Source organism: Protomyctophum bolini, assembly GCF_963924005.1.
Source record: "Protomyctophum bolini genome assembly, chromosome: 9".
NCBI classification, from domain to species: Eukaryota; Metazoa; Chordata; class Actinopteri; order Myctophiformes; family Myctophidae; genus Protomyctophum; species Protomyctophum bolini.
Window position 1 is genome coordinate 24,010,867 of NC_137870.1, and position 14,740 is coordinate 24,025,606.

Here is a 14,740-nt window from a genome sequence, read left to right on the forward strand (position 1 = left end):
TACACCCTCTTTAAGTTTGTTGTGCATTGCTGACTCAGCAAAGGTGGAGAAAGTAGAAACCCTCTCTATCTTCCCCCCTCCGCACGCACACACACGTACATGCACACGCACACTGTATGTACACATGCCCTTCTTGCATTCCAGTCTGGTGCAGTCATTCTCTCCGGTGTCACCCGGGAGCTGACTAGTTAAGACCACAGTAGTTTAAAAGCTGTCACTCAGGTTTCACTTCCCTGCTTGCAAACTTCAGACTACAAGGGTCGACTACCTCCGTGGACCCTGCCAACTTCAATCTTGCTGTTGCATTTTTTATGAACCTGTATACATATATGTGTGGGTGTCATTGGCTGTATTGAAAAGAGAATCTGACCTGTTTCTTCCATCTTACATTAGCCCTGGTAGAACCTGTGGCTGCAGAATACTCTGTGTGTGTGTGTGTGTGTGTGTGTGTGTGTGTGTGTGTGTGTGTGATGAACAAAGAGGTGCTGTCTGTCTGATTGCCAATAAAAACTTCCTTGACATGAACCACAACTAGGCATGTAACGATACACTCAACTCACGATATGAGGTTCACGATACGATTTTTCACGATATTTTCAACAATGATTTTCCAGACAAATTACCTTTTTTTTCTTCTTTTTTTATGATTTATCTTCCCCCCCAAAGATTTTTCACAATTTTTATTTAACTACATTGCAAAGATAATTGCCTTCCTTGATGTATTAATGAGCATCAATAACGACCATCACCTGGGCACAGTCACAGACACATATACAGCTCCCCTCTCCAGGCCTCTACTGTCTCATTTCTCTCCAAAATCATGTGAATATGATGGAATATGATTACAGCTGACATTTCTTATCACACAAATCGATTTAAAATAAATAAATCGATACATATCGTCGGGATATAATATCGATATATCGCGATATACGATATATCGTTACATGCCTAACCACAACTAGCAGCCAGGTATCTATTGTGCCAGCAGAATAATCCTATCTGTTATCACGCTGGATTTGAATAATCTACAATTTCTTAATGTCTTGTCCTGACTTTTGTTTTCCTGCAATCTTTGATTCTGTAGTTGGTGACGCTACGAGGCTCCATCCTGGAGGACGCAGTAGCGTCCACGGGGAGACATGGCACTGTGCGAGGCCTGTCACTCAAAGAGGTCCTGGAGCAGGTTGTCCCCGAGCTCAGTGTCTCCTGTCTGAGACTAGCTCTCAGCACGCCCAAGGTTACCGAGCAACTCCTCAAACTGGACGAGCAGGGGGTGAGGGAAATGGAAGACTATTGTCTGAGTGTGTGCACTGTGTGAATGCATAAGCACGCAAATGTAACCTGCCACACCTTAGTCAGTGCTACTACAAAGTTGGACTGAGGTCACCAGTGTTAAGCAAGGTGCAGTGTTTGTACAAGTGGGTTGCAAAAATCTTTAATGTTTAGCAATGTTATCTCACCTCCTATAATCGAGGGGTAAGGTAAGGAATGTGCTGAGCTAGCACTGTGCTTGTTTATATTTGCACAGGTGTTTTTTTTTTATTATTGATGATTATCTATAAATATGTACCATCTATCCTGCTGACCTTTTACGCTGAGTCAGGATGCACTGTGTCAGCTCTTTTGCGTGTCTGTGTGCATGTGAATGCCTATGTGCGTGCGTATACAGTACAGGCATTGGTGTTAATGTGAGCGCTGTCTCCTTCCGCCTTGCAGTTGAGTGAGAAACACAAGGTGGGTGTGCTGCTGTGTCGTGCGGGCCAGAGCACGGAGGAGGAGATGTACAACAACGAGGAGGCATCGCCCGCCTTCTCTGCCTTCCTGGAGATTCTGGGGGAGCAGGTGCTCCTCAAGGGCTTCACCAAGTACGCCGCTCAGCTCGACACCAAGAGTAAGCTCCCAATATCTAAAGCCTGGTGCCCAGAGGAAACCAACTATGTCTGTCTAATAGTGTTTCCTGCACAATGCATTCTGCACGAATTCTGGAGCAGTTGACCTCTTTTTTTTGTGTGTTTTCATGCTGGGCCTAATTGAAGAGAAGAATTCTGATAATGACGTCTTAACCACTTTCAGCCTGGTTTGGTCCGTTCGCTGTAACACAAAATATATATGGGGCGTATATGGTTAGTGAAGTCTGATTTCTGTTTCTCCTTCCCCCTTATTTTCCATTCCACCAGCGGACTCCACAGGCACCCACTCCCTATACACCACCTACCAGGACTACGAGATCATGTTCCATGTGTCCACAATGCTGCCATACATGCCCAGCAACCCACAGCAGGTAAGAGCTTACTTCCGGGGTAGTCCTTTTCTTACCGTAAAATGAAGATACATTTCATTTTTCTTTACATCTGTTGTCCATGATGTTGGAAATAAGTCCACAGAGTGTCACACATGGACATGGACCCTGCTTAAAGATACAGAGCTTTCTTCTTTCGCCTCTTGGGTTGTCAAGATCACTGGCCCCACCATTATAATCATTGTTTTTATCATTAATGTTATATAAAAGACAATAGGTCTAAAAAAATAGCTTACATTTAAATTATTGGCAACTAAATAAATGAATGAATTTGGAATTAAATTAAATAATGGAATTAAATACTGATTGGTTTGTTGGCTTGCAGTTATTGCACATAGCCAACATGAAATAATAATAATTATAATAGGCTGGACATTCAGGATGGAAAGTCACTACACACACACACACACACACAGCTGCAGCTACTCAACAAATTCATTGCTGTGGTACAGAATGTGGAAACGTGTCACAAATACGACGTGTTGCATGCTTGCAGATCTGCGTTTAAGAGAGACCGTCATATGATGACATAATTTTCACTGTAGTACCACAGCAATGCATTATCATACACTTCTATTCATTCATACACGTTGACTTTTCTCTAACTTACTTGTCGGCAACTCTGAATGTCATGTGGGCATTGAACTGCAGAGCTCACAAAATACCTTATTTTTGGCTGCATCATACCCCAGCCAACTCCAGTGGTCTCGCCAAACAGGTAACATTATAATTAAATCGATGGATGAGGATGATAACAAACAAACAAAACAGTACTACGGGCGATTAATGTGAAATTAGACTTTATTTATTATTTAATTTTCAAGGCATTTTTTCCACTGGCCCAACAGGCCATCTAGTGGCCCAGACGTTCTGAAAAGTACACCTGGGGGCCAGGCCATTTATAATGTCGACCCCTGAGCCTGGAATTGTCTTAACTCGTCCTTGGCAGGGAATGAGTCATTGACTGACAGATTGATTTCTGGCTGCATTTAGTCACTACCAGCCTTTGTTCCATTTGCTTACCTTGTTTAGTAAAGTAAATAAATGTATTCACTCCGTTCCACCATTGCAAACATGTTAAGATCTGAACCCTTATGTTCGGGGGACTTGAGGTGAACCTTGACTGAATGTCATATTTCAATGCATCCATGAGTAAAAATCTAACTAACCAAATAAAAAAAACACATTAAAAGTCACTCAAAGAATTTGAAAGTGTCATCAAAGTTACAGAGGATTGCTTGCAGCTATGTTATGGCCTGTGTCATTTCCTCAGAGACATAAACTATAGTCAGCACTCAGCAGCCATAAAGTGGAACCTCATGACCAGCATCTCCCTCCTGTTATAGAGTGTGTACTTCCATTTCTATTTCCCTCTACGCTGTTTTTATAGAGCCTTTGTTCTCTGTGCTTTTCTCTATTTCTCTCTGTCTCTCTTACACATAACTGGATCAAGGGCCAGGCTGGGTGGAGTGCAATAGTCCCTATTTCTTTCTCTTTTGATTTTTTTCCCCTCTCTTCTTTAAATAAAGCTGCCTTGCCATCCAACATAATCCCTCAGGCGTGTGTGTGTGTGTGTGTGTGTGTGTGTGTGTGTGTGTGTGTGTGTGTGTGTGTGTGTGTGTGTGTGTGTGTGTGTGTGTGTGTGTGTGTGTGTGTGTGTGAGTCCGCCCGCAAGGTAACATTTTGCATGCATGTACTGTATGTTTGATTTAGTTTGTGTCCATGTGTGAGGAGTTCACATGGACAAATACACATTTTGGTGCTTTCATGATCCTGCCATAAACACTGTCATTACTACAGACAAGTGTGGGGCTACAGCAGAGAAGTCAGTTGTTCCTCCTATTGACTGTATGATAATTAAATTCACAAACTAAGCTTGAGTAACAGAGATCCATACTAACAGTTACGCCAAGAGAAAATTACGTGTTTATAATTACATAACTTATCATTTTTGCCAGTTAACACATGCTGGAAATGCAGAGTAAATAAATGACTTTTTTCGAAAGGCACACATCAAAGGAAGCAGCCAACATCCATGCATTTAAGCCATGCAGCGTTTTGATGTAGACTATGATAAATGGAACAATAACTCCATCCAGAGGCTCTGGGCTGACAGTAGCAGCCACATTCTCTGACGCGCCGCTAGGTGGCAGCATTAGTTATGATTAGAGGAAACTGCGGTGGATTGAGGGAGGACTCCTCAGTGGGGAGGAGAGGGAAATTGAGACAAAACACCATCCTCTTTGTTACATTCAGAAGAGAGTATATGGGCAGAGGGAGGGCGACTGTGACCGATGCCAAAGGTAGAGAGAAAGGACAACGTCTATGGAATGAGTGGAAATATGAGATCAGACCACGGAGGATGAACACCAAGGACCTTATGTTATGTGCAGACTGCATGGCAGCTCCAGGCAGAGCTCCTGTCTGTGGGCCCGAGGGCATATAATGCTCCCAGGGTGACTGCATTCATGTGTGCAGCCAAGCTGTGCGCTGAATTGCATAACTGCTACTTTCACACTTTTAACACTGCAGATGAAGGGTACACACACACACACACACACACACACACACACACACACACACACACAGCTGGATCAACAAGTACAAAAAGCTGAACAGTGTTATGTACATGCATAATACGCACGCACGCACAAATGCATGTTAATTTGACCTAATTCTGTGTCTCCTTGAATACTCCTGTATCCTCTTTTCTCTACCTCGTTTTCACCCATAACCCGTTCATCTCAATCTCCTCTCCTGTTCAGCTCCTGAGGAAGAGGCACATAGGCAACGACATCGTGACAATAGTCTTCCAGGAGCCCGGAGCGCTGCCTTTCACCCCACAGAATATCCGGTCTCACTTCCAGCATGTCTTTGTGATCGTGCGTGTGCACAACCCCTGCTCTGAAAACACTTACTACAGGTAGAGTGAGATGGATATTGGCTACACAGTCCTACAGATCACAAGCACACACATACAGTACCTCACTCTCTCCCATTCTCTGTGTCTGCAGTGTCGCTGTCACCCGGATGAAGGACGTGCCGCCTTTTGGCCCACCCATCCCAAGCGGCGTGACCTTCCGCGACCCAGAGGCTTTTCGGAACTTTCTGCTGGCTAAGGTCATCAACGCGGAGACGTCGGCGCACAAGTCGGAGAAGTTCCACACCATGGCGACGCGCACGCGGCAGGAGTACTTGAGGGACCTGGCGGAGAACTGTGTCAGCAGCACGCCGCTGGACTCGGCCGGCAAACTCAACAACCTCATCTCCCTGGCGTCTAAGAAAAGGGAGCGCTCCAGGGCGAGGGAGGGGGCGGAGCTGGGGGCGGCTGGCGCCGTGGCCTGGAGGGTGCTGGCCCAGGACTTCAGCGGGGGTGGCACGGAGATCACGTGCGCATTGGGCTTGTCTGCAGAGTATGTCCTCCTCATTGACTGCTCCACCAAGGAGGTGGTATTTAACTGTTTCTGCGCCGACGTCATCGGCTGGACGCCTGAGAGGCTGGCGTTGAAGATCTTCTACGGGAGAGGAGACCATATCGCCGTGCGGGTCCCAGAGGGCTGTGCCCAGGACATCAGGGAAGTGGTGCAGAGGTTAAAGGTGAGATGCTGGACCTTATAAAGTTGCAATCTGTAACATTCATGTCCTACAGTATCTGCACTTGCTTCCCATATTCTTGATCTAATACAGAAAGCCTGTTTGGATACATTTGTGACTGATTAAGTAAGCACTAGCCTATAACATTTGCAAATATGTTACATTGTTTTTAATGGCTTGATTTGAAATTGAATTGGTTGCATGTCACCTTTTAACCCTGTTAATTGTAAACAATTTTGGAAATACCTATTTATGTTAGGATATATTGTGCATAGTCGATATAGACCGATTCCGTAGCGGGTGTCATGGTCGCAGCCTACGTATTTCCTGTAGGCAGAGACGACACATCTGCGGTTTCCCCGCACCAAGCTTCTACTACAGTGAATGTAAAAGTGACTGCCTCAAACGTTACTCTTTTACTTGCTTTTTACTAACTACAAAGATGCCCAGAACATCGGGATGAACCTGTGTAGTTTATGGCTGCTCCAACAGTAGTGGCAACATAAAAAATAAAAAAAACGGAATGTCAAAATATCTACCGCGGTGGCTGAGACCAGAGCCATAGAGTAATGGTTGAGACAAAGCAGTGAAAGATACAGAACGTCAGTCTTACCCAATACCCAATCTTTCTGTTTTAGGAACACAAGGCTGCTGTACTTTATACCTCATACTAAGCATTACAGTATGAGAAATCTTGGGAACTGCTCTTGTCATATGTAAAAATGCTATATGTATTGTATTGCACTTTCCAAATAAAACAAATATTATAAAAAAAAAAAAGTATGAGGTATAAAGTTAAAAGTACAGCAGCCATGTGTTCCTAAAATAGAAAGATTGGGTATTGGGTAAGACTGACGTTATGTATCTTTCAGGACCTTTCACTGCTTTGTCTCAACCATTACTCAATGGCTCTGGTCTCAGCCACAGTGGTAGATATTTTGACATTCCGTTTAAAAATATATATATATGTTGCCACTACTGTTGGAGCAGCCATAAACTACACAGGTTCATCCCGATGTTCTGGGCATCTTTGTAATGTTAGTGTTAGTAAAAAGCAGGTAAAAGAGTAACGTTTGAAGCAGACTAACATCAGTCACTTTTACATTCACTGTAGTAGAAGCTTGGTGCGGGGAAACCACAGATGTGTCGTCTCTGCCTACAGGAAATACGTAGGCTGCGACCATGAGACCCGCTACGGAATCGGTCTATAGGCCTTTGCAAAATAGAATATTTTGTGGTAGGTTACATGATTGTAAGTCATTGTGAATATGAGGCTGCATATGTTTACATCTCACCCAGTTGAATATGAGGCTGCATATGTTTACATCTCACCCAGTTGAATATGAGGCTGCATATGTTTACATCTCACCCAATTGAATATGAGGCTGCATATGTTTACATCTCACCCAGTTGAATATGAGGCTGCATATGTTTACATCTCACCCAGTTGAATATGAGGCTGCATATGTTTACATCTCACCCAGTTGCTGGACAACGTTTCGATCCTGCTGAATCTTCTTCAGGAATTCCCGATTAATCAGCCAATAAATCAAGTCGAGCTGAGCAAATGTTTAGATGCCTGATAAATTATTCTGACTATGCTGCATCACAACCATTTGCATACAGTCATGAGCTGATACTTGACTTGAGATTTGATCGCCACGTCGATTTGACGACTGTCCGGAGTGTTCGCCCACTTTTCACGCTCAATTGATAAATGAGTGCCAGTGTGTTCAGATACTTCATATGGGTTACGGTTATTTCTAAGTGCCCTTTGTATAAAATATACAGCAACTAGAAAGCTATAAAGAAAGAAACTGTTTCTGTCCATCAGTGCCAAACGTATTGGTTCTGTAGATTATAAGGTTCTAAAGTACATGGTTGAGATTGGGTCAGATGTGATCACTTGCTAACTTGGTGCTGAATATTTGTCTTGAGGTCAGATTTAAGTGCAGTCTTTATGTGGCTCTTATGTTGCTAGTTGCGCCTCGCTAATGCTGATATACACCACAGTTGTTGTATAATAATAATGTTGACATTATTGTTGTCCCCCTCCCTCCTTGGCCAGTCATTGACAGTGGGCTGTGAGACGGTAGATATGACCCTCAGAAGAAACGGACTGGGACAGCTAGGCTTCCATGTTCGCCTGGATGGCACTGTGGCTGAGGTATCGTTGGCTTGTCATTATTCAAATATGTCCCGTTAACTACCACTAATAGAAAAGAACATTTTACTTGCATGTTAACCCATTAAAACCGGGAAAGCATCTGTGTCATTTTAGATTTTAGTGTTTTTTTTACATTTTCAGGTGGGGGTCCACGGCCAAATCTATATACATTTTGGGGTTCTTGGCACGAAACAGTTTGAGAACTACTGATTTAGAAGGCATTTGTAGAATCGGCCTCGGATCTTAATGGGTTAAAGGAGAATTCCATGCTAGAATGCTTTCTTACCTTTCTTACCTTTCTATGTAGTTGTTACGTTGTTAACACCTGGACCTCTTTGGTGGGGACGTAACAACTACAAATAAAGGGAAGAAAGCCCTTTAGCATGGAATTCTCCTTTAAGCCTAAATTATACATTGTCACACGACAGTGCTGCTTGCTAGAAATAACACACTTTGAAGCTAGCCCTGCAACATATGTCATGTCACACATGGGAAAACCTAGTTATTTCACTGTTCCAATGCAGGTGGAGGAGTACGGCTTTGCCTGGCAGGCGGGGCTGAGGCAGGGCAGCCGATTGGTGGAGATCTGCAAGGTTGCCGCAGTGACGCTCACACACGAGCAGATGATTGACCTGCTGAGGACGTCGGTCACAGTCAAAGTGGTCATCATTCCTCCCTATGAGGATGGAGGGCCTCGCAGGTATAGAAGCATTTGTGTGTGTTCTTTTGAAACCCAGTTCTGTGCATGTGCTTTTGCTTTCATTTCATAAGGCCTGTTTGGTGCGTGGAGAGTACAGTGATATTGATGCAGTGGTCCGTAACATAAGCAGTTGAGAACGGATACCACAGAGCTTGCAATATAAACGCTCTTTGGTTAAACACAAGCTGGGTTTGAGATCTGCACCATTCTGTGAGGATTTATGTTGAGTGGGTGTGTGTGAAATAGATCTGTGTATTCCGATGAATGTGTGAGATTTCCACCCAGGGAGACACTCTAGAGGAGAAATAAGAGGGGAAGAGACAAAAAGAGAGATGCATTGAATTGAATTAATCCCCTGGCCTTCTGCAAAAAAGAGTTGCTATAACAAGGTCTTATGAGACACTGATGTGGGGTTAACCCAAGGGTTATAGAGATGAATGCACTGTGTGTGTGTGTGTGTGTGTGTGTGTGTGTGTGTGTGTGTGTGTGTGTGTGTGTGTGTGTGTGTGTGTGTTCTGAGTAAGGAAGACACAGTAAATACAGTTATTGTGGCTGGCTGCATGATTGCAGAGTAGTTAGATTTCTTTTAATGTTGGAGCGAGGCAGTTTAATTACACTAGACTTAAATCCCTTTAATACACGCACACCCTACACACACACACACACACACACACACACACACACACACACACACACACACACACACACACTTGACTGTGGCATTGGAACAGTTGATAATTAGAGTCTTGCATTTCACTCTTTCCCACCAACCCTTCTGTCTCACTCTGTTTCAACTCTTCTCTTTCTCTGACTAACACATTTACTGAAGCATGCCAGGAACACAGATTGCATGAGATTATGGCCTGGAATCTGGAAAAATGGAGAGAGATAGTGTGAGAGATGGATAGAGAATAAATAAATGGAGGCGATTAATTAAAAATGCATGCCCTGCCCTGAATGAAAACGGTAGAAAGAGAAAGGGGACGTTGCGAAAGAGACCGGGGCGTGCGTGCGTCTGCATGCACAGTTGGAGGCGCATGGAAGTGCCTGGCGGAGAGGACGTGTTTTAGCACTGCCTAGAGCCACAAGTATAGTATAGTGTAGTGGGTGGACAAGAGATGCAGTGGAAAGAGAAGGATGCCGCACATCGTTCCATTCCTGTTTCACTTTGTCTCTGCTGCGGACAGGCATGCAATAGAAAAGTAGAGGGATACAATTCAGAGAATGCACGTGATGCGCTTTACTTTGTACCTTGAGCGTTGATTAGCTCCAGCTACGTCACCTCAGCCTGAAAGACGGAAGAGAGCCTCTCCCAAAGGTTGGTATTCTCTGTGTTTGTGTGTGTGTCTATCATGGAATGACATGAGAGTTATAGAGTTTTCTATACAGTATCTCCCTCTGTGCGTTTTATTTATTTTCTGCTGCACATTTGATATGTTTCTATTTTTATACCAGAATGGAGACTAGAGTATCCAGGCAATGTGACTGAATATATCCAGGTCAAATATTAAAACGCACGCACGCACGCACGCAGAACAATCCGCTCCTGAATTTACTGTAATACATTTGACAGTTCTTCTCTTTGCTGAGTTTGTTTTTTGCTTTAACTCAAACCTAAGTCATTCATATCTCATCTTCCTGTCCTCATAAATATTTCAACAATAGGCTTTTAACATGAAATAATCATGTTATTGCAGAACACTTACTGAATGTACTCTTAGGTCTGGTGGTGCTTTCTTTGTGAACATGATGGGGTTTTAGGCTAGAACCAAGATCAGATCTGGTTGGCCTAGCAACAGACTAGCCCATCACAATCAGAGCACTCATCCCTCCAGGCTATGGGAGGTAAATCTGTGATGAGAGGGAGTGTGTGTGTATATATACGGTATATGTTTTTTGTATCAGATATTGAAGTCGTAGTTTCCTGGATTGTGGCGTCCTTGGCCACCAAATACTGTGTAACATCGCACCATGATCTAATAAACTTGCCAATGCAAACTTCACCTTATGGGATGAGAGCGACAGGCGTGAATCTATTTTGCGTCTGAGCATAGACAAGGTAATGCCCCGCCTGCCTCTGATTGGCCTACCGACACTGCCTGTCTTGACTGTCCTCCGAGACACGAGGTTACTCCGTGGTGGGAAATAATACAAGAGAATGACAGCTTGGCACGCGCTAGAAGAGGCAAACTAATATTGTTTGCTTTGATTAAATAATTGATTGAACACGTACGTTGTACTATGATTTGATTTGGGTGTGTTCTACTTCTAAATAAAGTCTTAGTGTTGATTATCGTGTATTAATCTAATTATAGTAAACTAATACTATTATACAAAAAAACAATGTTTCAAATTTACACATAAAAAATAAATAAATTATACAATCAACACAAACTTTATTTAGAACACAATCAAATCATATTACGGCATACATGTTCAATCAATTATTCCATCAAAGCAAACGGCATGAACAATATTAGTTTGCCTCTTCTACCATACCGTACTTGTATTATTTCCCACCAGGACAGTCAAGCCGAGCAGTGTCGGTAGGCCAATCAGAGGCATGCGGGGCGTTACCATGTCTATGCTCGGACACAAAATAGATTCACGCGAGCGACAGGGAGACAGCTGGCATCAGAGATTGAAGGAAGAGAAAGAACATCCGCACACTAGTTTCTAGAGCTCTAAGACTTACAGTACTTTATTTAGAGGCAACAAATTGCAACGTTTCGACCTACTAGGTCTTCACCAGGCAAATATGAGAGAGGTTGAAGTCATGTCAAATATCAGAGAGTCTTGGTTCCATGGCTTGAGAGGGCCGGTAACAGAATATCATAGGCCACCAAATCTGGTGTACCATTGTACCGATAATCAACTAAATCGATGAGTCTGATTAACCACTTAAGCACTATATTATACTTCACTGTACAATGGTGACATGCAAAAATAGCCGAACTTTAAGCCCACCATTCTACATTTAACTTTTCTCCACTTAAATATTACTGTCTGGGACAATTTAAGATGGACATTTCACATCCGGAAATTCACATAGACAATGCCACTATGCCTCTAACAAAGTGCCCACAGTTTCACACAGTGGCCATACCAGTTCCAACCTATATACCAAGTGTGACCCAGTTTTGTTTTTCTTGTCAAGTTTGCAGACTTTAGGACTTGAGTATCTGTATTATTACTGTTGAGGGAACACGGCAACCAACTCTGGAAGGAGGCTGGCTCCATTATGGAAAACATGAAAAGAAAGGGGGAGTGAAATGCCAAAATGCATTTCTAAATTGGATCACTGGAGATGGAAATTTAAGTGAATAGATCCTGGCAGACATACCTACACAGTCACATATTTTCATGCTTAAATGATAACTAGGTCATGGTTGATGTATACGAACACATTCACAGTAACACACATATCTCACAAAGAATGGATCTCTGCCTCACAGAAATACAGTTCATTTTGTAAATATCTCAGTTTTTCCTGTCAGAGGAGCTCTGCACGTGGGTGTTAGTATCTGCTTCGTATTCAACTCTGTGTTTCTGAACCTTTTGTATTGGCAGGATTGCATAGGGAGACAGTTTTTACTTTTCTTGACCTCAGAACGTGCAAGATGTGTGCAGCTCGTTAAAAAGGGGGCACATCCTCTTATTTCGCCTATATGCAAACACCGATAGGGTTGCGACCCGCCCTGCAGCACTGTTTAATGGAATTTATTTGTGCGTATTATAAGTATTTTTTGTTGAATTATTGATGACAAAGTCAACAGTATGTACATCCATAACATAAGCAAGCAGCATGCACACTAGCAGACAATACACTACCGGTAGTTCTTTCTTTCAATCACAATTATATTACATGATCATCGTCTTAATACAATAGTTTGAGCTCGTCACATAAAACTCTATACCGTCATTTGCATACATCTGTCGCGCGTATCTTAGTGTCAGATTGTGAAAATAATAATGATCATAAGATTCATAATAATATTAATACAATTATTGAAATAAATAACTAGTGTATTGTCTGCTAGCGTGCGTGCATGCTGCTTGCTTATGTTATGGATATACATTACTGTTTGACTTTGTGATTGTCGTAATTCAACAAAAGATTCACACCCGTGTGAACTGAGTGGTGCAGCTCCCCACCCCCCCCCCCCCCCCCCCTCCTCTCTCTCTCTCTCTCTCTCTCTCTCATTAGCAGGCAGCACTATCTCTCTCTGTTTCTGGCGCCCCCTACTGGTACCCTATAGTCATATACTCGTGCTCATGGCCACATAGGTGTCCACATACTGGTGTACACGGACATTGCTGGTTGTAGGAGTGGTTGCACCACTCAAAAATACACGCACATATGAATTGCATTAAACAGTGCTGCAGGGCGGGTCTTGGCACAACCCTATCAGCGTTTGGATATAGGCATATGCACATAGGTGAGATCTTCTGCATGTATCCATCCTATAACAACTATGAGCAGTGAGCAGCCATTCTACGGCACTTGGGGAGCAATTCAGGGTTAAGAGTCTTGCTCAGGGACACACATCGACACATTTCTGGCCTGGCCTGGAATCCTACCTACTAACTACCATCATCACGTGTTTGAGGCATTTGAGAGATTACTCGAAAATAGGTCTCCTACGACAGAGCTGACCCTGGACAACTAAGTATTAGTTTACTTGGAATAGAGTGTGGTTAACCAGTGCCTTCTCTCCTGGTCTCTGCAGGGGCTGCACAGAGGAGTGTGAGATGAAGACCATGGAGCAGAAGCCGGAACTCGAGCCCATGGCGGCAGGTTACCGTCCGTCCCCACGCCCCCCAGCCTGGCGATGGGACAGCCCGCCCATGCCCCCGGGGCTTCACAGTGCCCCCACCCCGCAACGCTGGACCCCTATGGGCCCTCCACCTCCTCCACTGCCCCGCTCTCACAAAACCCTGGTGCCCGTTCCATACAGGGAACCACAGCACGTCCTCAACTCTAAGAGGTGAGACCCCAGACAACCATGGCGCTATTATTTTCCAGTGCTTTACCCGTTGCCATTAGCCGGTGCCTGCAAATTACGGCAGGGCAGCTTGCACTGTCCCTATGGTGTTTTGGGGCCGCACTACCTGCTATCCATTGGAGGATAGCAGGTAGGTGTGGATGTGGGCGTGTTGATATGGTTTCCCCAAAATGTCTATTTTGCCAACATACCTTTGGGAAAGGGCATAGCGGATTGTAAAAGCACCTGTAATGCCAAATTTGTTTGGTAGAGTGCGCGCCTGCAATGGACATGTCTTCTCCACGCATCTCTGTGATTCAGATTTTCGTGTGTGTGTGTGTGTGTCTATATATCCATCCAGTCAGCGAGAATGTGACCCATGGTCCATTCCGCTGGGTGCTCGTTCATCCGTTTTATCCGTCTCCTCCTCTCTGCCATCTCTCAGGCCAGTCAGCTACCCCGAGAACCACTACAGCTTGTCACCCGTGGGGGGCGAAAGAGTGCTGCCCTACAGGAACCCCTCAGCCAGCTTCTCGTCGCCCTCCTCTGGTCTGGTGGGCCTCACCACCATGGGACCGCCCATAATCACCCCAGGCCCCTTTGTACGATACAAAGCCTCACCTGACAGGTGCGTGATCTATGTGTGGTCTTTCTCCTTTGTCTGTGAGCAACTTTCCTCCTCTCTGATCTTGATCATAGTATTTATAATGCATTAGATTAGATGATAAGTATGTATTCCTAGAATGATTGTGATGGGTCTGGTGTGTGTTATGTTAGTCTTTCTGTTTTTGTGCTGCTGGGATATTAACATCCTGCTCAACCCGAGGAACGTGTTTAGTCAACTGCCATAACGAAACGACGAATAATGTCAACCAATCATCTCAACACCTCAACCACGTGCGCGCACACACACACACACACACACACACACACACACACACACACAGTCGTTTATGGCACTGATTCTTATTTTAGTTGGTTTTGGCTTAATC

At 44.0% G+C, this 14,740-nt stretch overlaps 1 protein-coding gene across 1 annotated transcript in view; it reads left to right on the forward strand.

Moving 5' to 3' along the window:
• Nucleotides 1-14,740, forward strand: part of sipa1l3 (signal-induced proliferation-associated 1 like 3) — a 78,372-nt gene that overhangs the window by 51,779 nt on the left and 11,853 nt on the right. The window contains 9 exon segments of the mRNA XM_080772490.1: nt 1,088-1,276; nt 1,720-1,894; nt 2,181-2,284; nt 5,068-5,225; nt 5,317-5,899; nt 7,965-8,063; nt 8,588-8,763; nt 13,494-13,751; nt 14,194-14,376. Of these exon segments, the coding sequence (XP_080628616.1) occupies nt 1,088-1,276; nt 1,720-1,894; nt 2,181-2,284; nt 5,068-5,225; nt 5,317-5,899; nt 7,965-8,063; nt 8,588-8,763; nt 13,494-13,751; nt 14,194-14,376 (1,925 nt within the window).